General features: G+C 31.3%; 1 protein-coding gene across 1 annotated transcript in view; it reads right to left on the reverse strand.

Annotated features, from left to right (window-relative positions):
- The window catches only part of LOC136795612 (1-acyl-sn-glycerol-3-phosphate acyltransferase alpha-like), a 31,982-nt gene that overhangs the window by 4,188 nt on the left and 21,110 nt on the right, over positions 1-6,684 (reverse strand). Inside the window, exon 5 of the mRNA XM_067046756.1 lies at positions 2,061-2,229. Coding sequence (XP_066902857.1) covers positions 2,061-2,229 — 169 coding nt within the window. The remainder of the gene's footprint in view (positions 1-2,060; positions 2,230-6,684) is intronic.

A 6,684-nucleotide genomic window follows, 5' to 3' on the forward strand; every position in this document is an offset into this window, starting at 1 on the left:
ATCTCTATATATATATATAAATATAACCTATTTCTAATTTTTTATCCGCAACGTTTCGGGACAATTGTCCCATACTCATGCACCTATACAATCCTCATATTTTCAAAACTTTTTTAAGAATTAAAGTCATGTTTTTCGATTATTTTTATTTTTACAGCCTTCAGGCAATGCTCTTAAATAACTCAGAGACTCATATTTAATATCATAGTTTTAGTTATATTGATTTTAAAACAAAAGTCCTATGCTATTGATATATAAAACGAAATAGGTAAACTCAATGATGTGTTAATTTTAAAAGAAAATATTCAATCAGTATTAATGTTTTGATCTTAAATGATTTTAAACTAAAAAAAAAATGTTATTAAGCTCTAACAAAAACCTTATTGCTTAAATAAAATAAATTTGATCCTATTTTAGTCTCAAAACAATTTATATTTCTTTATAAGTCAGACGTTTCGGCCATCCTCAAGGACAATCTATCACAAACAGCTTTTATTATACAAATGATTTTTAATAATTTTAAACAAGCAATATTATTCAAGATGTAAGCACTAGGGAAGACCTGTAATGGGGGTCAAAATGTAGGCAATCAATGAACATTTTTTTCATTAATTTCTAATCTTGAAAGCCTGGACCATGTTATCCTGTATTTTCAATTTACTAAAAATTAATTTAAATTATAAACAATTGTATATGCAGGGATTTTTTTACTCTTCTTCTTTTTTATTTTTTTAAATATCATCTCCATCCTAGATTTCAACCACATAATCCCAGATCACCAGTTTGGATTCCGAACATCCCACTCCACTATCCAGGAATGCCATCGTGTGTCGATGTAGTCTCGTCTTCATTGGAGTGCGGAATGTACTGCTCGGGAGTCTTTCTTGATGTAGAACAGGCTTTTGATCAAGTCATTAAATTCCTACCCCATACATATCTCATTATCCATTCTTATCTCTCAGACAGGTTATTTCAAGTAAATCACAACAGCGCTTATTCATCCCTGTTTCCTCAGTATGCTGGTGTACCTCAGGATAGTATCCTTGGTCTTATCCTTTATACAGTTTTTACAGCTGACATCCCAACCCATCCTAACACTATTCTCACCACGTATTCCGATGACACATGCCTACTGTCCGTGAATAATGATCCTTCTATTGTATCCCAATCCCTCCAATCCCACATCACCACCCTTGAAGAATGGTGCCAAAACTGAAGGATTATGAAAGAAATTCCAATAAATCCCACCAAATCACATTTACCCTTCGTCCTAAACCTTCGTCTATCCCCACAGTATCTTTTAATAATACCCCACTTAGGGCTAAATCTGGACAAACGACTGACATGGAATCCTCATACAAGACAGGAAACTGCTCGTCGATTCCGACTATTACAACATTTACTAGACAAACTGTCCAAACTTCCAATCCATTACAAAAGACTGATCTACATGACTATTATAAGGCCTATCTGGACATACGGATTTGAGCTATGGGCCTCCACTAAACCATCTAATTCCTTTCGAACCCAATCCTTATAGACCAAAATCCTTAATACTCCCTACTTTGTCACAAATCAAGTCATCCGTCAGGACCTCAATGTCCCCTATGTTGCCGATTTGGCCAGAACCAGAAAACAATCCTTCCATAATAAACTTCCCAACCACCCAAACAAACTCGTTTCTAACCTGGCTTCTCCTTCATTACCTAATAATCCTCCTAGTCGTCTGAAAAGAAGATGGCCTCGTGATCATCTCCTTTAAGAATGTTTTTGGAGTTCTATCAATGGGTAGATTCTCCATATGTTTTTATCATGTATAATAATATAATATCACTTACAGCAAATTTACTTGATGTGTATGTATGTATACAGTTGTAAATTACAATAAATAAATTATTAAAAAAAAAAATCATCTACTTTCTCATATTGTTAATTACTGATAAAAATTTATATAACAACCAAATAGACCTAAATACCAGATTCTGTAATATAATTTATTGGTAAAACATGATTGTAATGAATAAAAATCATTTATTAATAACTAATAATCGATTTATTACCTTTAGAAAATGTTTTATTATCTAAATCAATAAAGTAGTAAGGTGAATACACAATTGGTATTATAGGAGCCTGTGTACAGATGGCAACCCTAAATGCGCCCTTTTTAAAGGGCAAAAGGACTTTTCTCTGTTTATTCCTTGTTCCTTCTGGGCAAATCCAAAGTTTTGCCTGAAACATTTTAAATTACTTTAAACTACAGAAATAATAAATATATAATCATAAAATAATAATCTATCAGTTTATACAATATACATTATATAATATATCCTCTTTTATGAGTAAATAATCATTTTTATGTATAAATGATTTAATTTGTGTTTTTATTTTATGTTTCAACGTTAAATATTGTTTATTTGTTTTGTTGAACCAAAAAGCAAGCATAATAAATATATAATCATAAAAGAATAATCTATCAGTTTATACAATATACTGTAATATCCTCTTTTATGAGTAAATAGTCATTTTTATGTATAAATGATTTAATTTATGTTTTTATTTTATGTTTCAACGTTAAATATTGTTCATTTGTTTTGTTGAATCAAAAAGCAAGCTCACCATTTTGCATTGTCTATAATAAATACGTTAATTATATTATTTCAATTTCTTGAGACAGGTTATAAATGGTTTGTGTGTATTATAGTGATTTGGTGGGTAATTTTAAAATAAGAAGATTTAGATATTTATGATTTTTAATTTTAAAAAAATAGGTTTTTAACTTATAATAATTGACCTGGGAAGAATAGCCTGCATAACAAATTTTAAATTTTAATATGAGGAAGAATTTATAATTGAAGATGTCCTTGAGGATGGCTGAAATGGCCGAAACGTTGGACTGGTGAAATAAAAAGTGAGACTAATAAGGATACAAATTTTGATTTATTTAATAAATAAATAGGTTATTCAAAATGGCAGTGCGTGTCCTCCAAAAAGCCCATTGATTAGCGGCCATGTTGAGCAAATTCAAATATTTAAAAAACTTTATTTAACTTCCCATAATAATTGTAGTTACAGTAAATTTAAGGAAAAAATAGAAGTTAAGAATAAGTATTAAAGAAAACTATTCATAAAGGAAATCATAAGAAAAAACTCAAAACCGTAGTGCTACAAACGATGTTGAGAACTAACACCTATAGAAGGGGAAGGAAGAAAGCTTGGTTTTTGAATAGATTCGTTGCTTAGGCGGGAGATGACATCGCCTAGAGGCAGGATGTCCTGTAGATCTCTTAGCTAGTCTCAGTGGTGGGCATCTTGAAAAAAGAAGACATCAAAGAGTCACCCAAGAAGAAAAAGAGACTCTTTCTTTGGATCGCCAAACAACACACGCCAGTGAATGAGATGGGTGGAAACTTTTTAGAGAGCAAATGCTTTGTTAACAGTCAGTGTTGGTTTGCTGAAAGATTGTTTCTAGCAAGTGTTCCTTTGTTGAGAAAGAAGACAAAAAAAAACCTTCCATCATCAAAAAATTTGTTATGTTGTTGTACAACCTAGAATTTTAAGTATATTTGTAAAGGTCGTTAATAATTTAGTTGATTGTTCTGATTGCCTAGAAACCCGCCCTGAGATTAAGAATCAATCATGTTATAAAATTTAAATAAAATTATACCATCTAATTAATATTAAAGCTTATAATTTTAACCAGAGCTATACTTAAGAATTGAGAATTCAGAAAAAACTGTCAAATTTCCTTTTTATTTATAATAAAATTAATAACTATTTAATTGATAATCTTAACACTTTCTTGAGGCCGGTAAATTTTTTAAAAAATAAATAATTTAATTTCTATCCATTTTGGTCTCAAAACGTTTTATTTTTCTTACAAGTCCGACGTTTCGGCCAATCCGGCTATCCTCAGGGACAATCTACCATAAAACAGCTTTTATTGCATGTATGATCCTCAAAACATTTCAAATTACTTAACATTATTATTTATAATTTATCTTACCTTAATACAATTTTGGAATTATATAATTTAAAAACTCTAAACTCCATGCAGGCTATTCTGCCAAGGTCAAATATTAGTCCTAAAAGAGGTATATAGCTTTTTAAAAAGCAAAATTTCTTAAAAATCTACTGCAAGATTAGTAGTTAGTTAATTTATTTTGATAATTCTATATCTCAGGAACTATGCGACGTACAGATGTATATTAGCACTCAAATTAAAGCTAGTTTAATGGACTATAAAGAAGTTTATGAACTTTACCTTCGTAGGAATAGTAGTTTTCATGATATTTCCTAAAATAAATTGATTTATAGTTGATCGGACAATAAGTTTAATTTATGGAAAGCTTCATTTCAGAAACCATTGGACGTACAGATGTCTGCCAGCGCTCAAATTAAAGCTAGTTAAATTTACTACAAAATAGTTAATAATATTTATCTTTGTAGGACTAGTAGTTTTTATGATATTTCACAATATGTTAATAATTTTAAAATGTTGGATTTTTGAAAAAATATATCTCTAGATCCATAAGACGCACATATGTCTGCCAACACTCAAAATAAAGGAAATTTAACTTGCTATAAAGTAGTCAATGATACTTATCTTCGTAGGGGTAATAGTTTTTATAATATTAACACATGAATATGAATTAGGCAAATGAAAATTTGTCCTAATAACTATAAATCAATTTATTTTAGCAAATATCATGTGAACTACTATTCCTATGAAGTTAAAGGTCATAAACATCTTTATACTCCATTAAATTAGCTTTAATTTGAGTGCTAATAGACATCTGTACGTCACATAGTTCCTGAGATATAGAATTCTCAAAATAAATTAACTAACTACTAATCTTGCAGTAGATTTTTAGCAAATTTGCTCTTCTTTAAATAATGTTCTCTTAGATTTTCTAGTGTTGTTGGTAGTTTTTAAGATATAGAGCTCTGAATGAAAAATTAGTGTTTTTTTAAGGTTTTGAAACAGCTGCCATTTTTATTCCCCCTACTTGTACTTGGCAGACTCATCAATTTTGACTAGTAATTAGACATAGTTTTCATTAAAGTAATCAAAAATTGAGGTGAGTGGTGCCAGAGCGGAAAAAATTCGATTTTCAAAAGTGCTGATTTCGATTATCTAGTTTGTGATTCTCACACTATATAAGCTACAGAATCTAGGAACAGCAAGATTTTTTTTCCCTGTTCAAGGGTATTTCCATTAACCCACTCTCTGAATAAGGAAAGTTTGACCAAATGACACACTATTCTAATGAGTGATATATAATTCTAAAAGAGGGAAAGGAAAATTATCAAATTTTTTCTCTGCTCTACGATGGTAAAATTAGCCACATGTCAATCAAACTGGGCAAAAAAATAAATAAAAATTAGAGCAATTTACAACCTTATAAGTTACGAATTTTAAATAAGCATTGAGAACAACTATGATTACAAAAAAGGCTTCCTCCGAGATGTGAAGGGTCACTTTTCAAATGTTAATGTGAATGACCTCGAATTTGGTATCTCTTGCATTACATTACACACTAGAATCAAATGTATGGAACATACTTCACATTGCCTACAAAAAAAATTTGAAAAATGGATGCAATGATCTACCCAGAAAAATTCCGGCTCTTCGCAAAAGATACAGCAGAAATGGCCATTGAAAAGTATTCATGGTACTACATGTTATCCACGGTGCATAAGATTTTGTTACATAGTGCAGAAGTCGATTCTCCCAGTCGGAATATTGTCGGAAGAGGCGTATGAAACTAGAAATAAGGATTACAAGACTTTCAGGATCAGAAACTCGCGAAAAATGTCTCGTATATCTACCGACGAAGACTTGTTCCACAAGCTACTGGAGAGTTCGGATCCTTTTTTGACGAATAATAGACCCGAACCACCTGGAAATCAGTGATGCGGCTAAAGAAGTTAAGCTAATTTCTTTAAATTAAATCATAAGTGTCTTTTCAATTTGAGGAACCTTTGACTTTAAATCCCTAGTTCTATTATTTACAAAATTCTCCAGTCTGAACCTTTTGAACCTCTACCCACCCTAACAACATGTAAACCCGTATTCGTGGAAACTACCGTTAACTCATTGATTAAATCATCCTAGACAGATACGCTGTGCCAAACGTGATGGACTTTAATGTGCAGCTACACGGAAAAAAAAAATGAGATCTGTCCCTAAAGATGTAAAAAGAATGAGACCCATTCTCTCTAAAGTCCAAAACATCCTTGATCCTGCGGTCAGAGCCCTAAGTAAAGTCAGAAGATTCCTCAAGATATTCTACTGCAAACTAATACGGACACGTTTCGGGCTCATCTTCGTCAGCTTACTCACAACAGCGGGAGGACAAAACTCCGATTACACGAAATCCAGATACGATCAAAGCTTTCGAAGATAAGTGATCACATCCTGCTACTTCTGGAGAATATGTATAGGAAGGACGCTTTCAATAAGGAAATTAAAAATAAATTGCAAGAAGCCATCGACAGAATTAATCGCTGGTCTATATCTATTGGCTTACAAATTTCCACAGAAAAAACTGCATGTCTTCACTTTAGTCGAAAAAGAAATACACCTTTCCCTCCAATACTACATCTAAGAAATTTACCAATTCCTCACAAAAACCACCATAAATTTCTAGGTCTTATATTTGATCATAAATTAAGTTGGGAACC

Source organism: Halyomorpha halys, unplaced genomic scaffold, assembly GCF_000696795.3.
Source record: "Halyomorpha halys isolate HHAL.00 unplaced genomic scaffold, Hhal_1.1 Scaffold506.1, whole genome shotgun sequence".
Classification (NCBI taxonomy): Eukaryota; Metazoa; Arthropoda; class Insecta; order Hemiptera; family Pentatomidae; genus Halyomorpha; species Halyomorpha halys.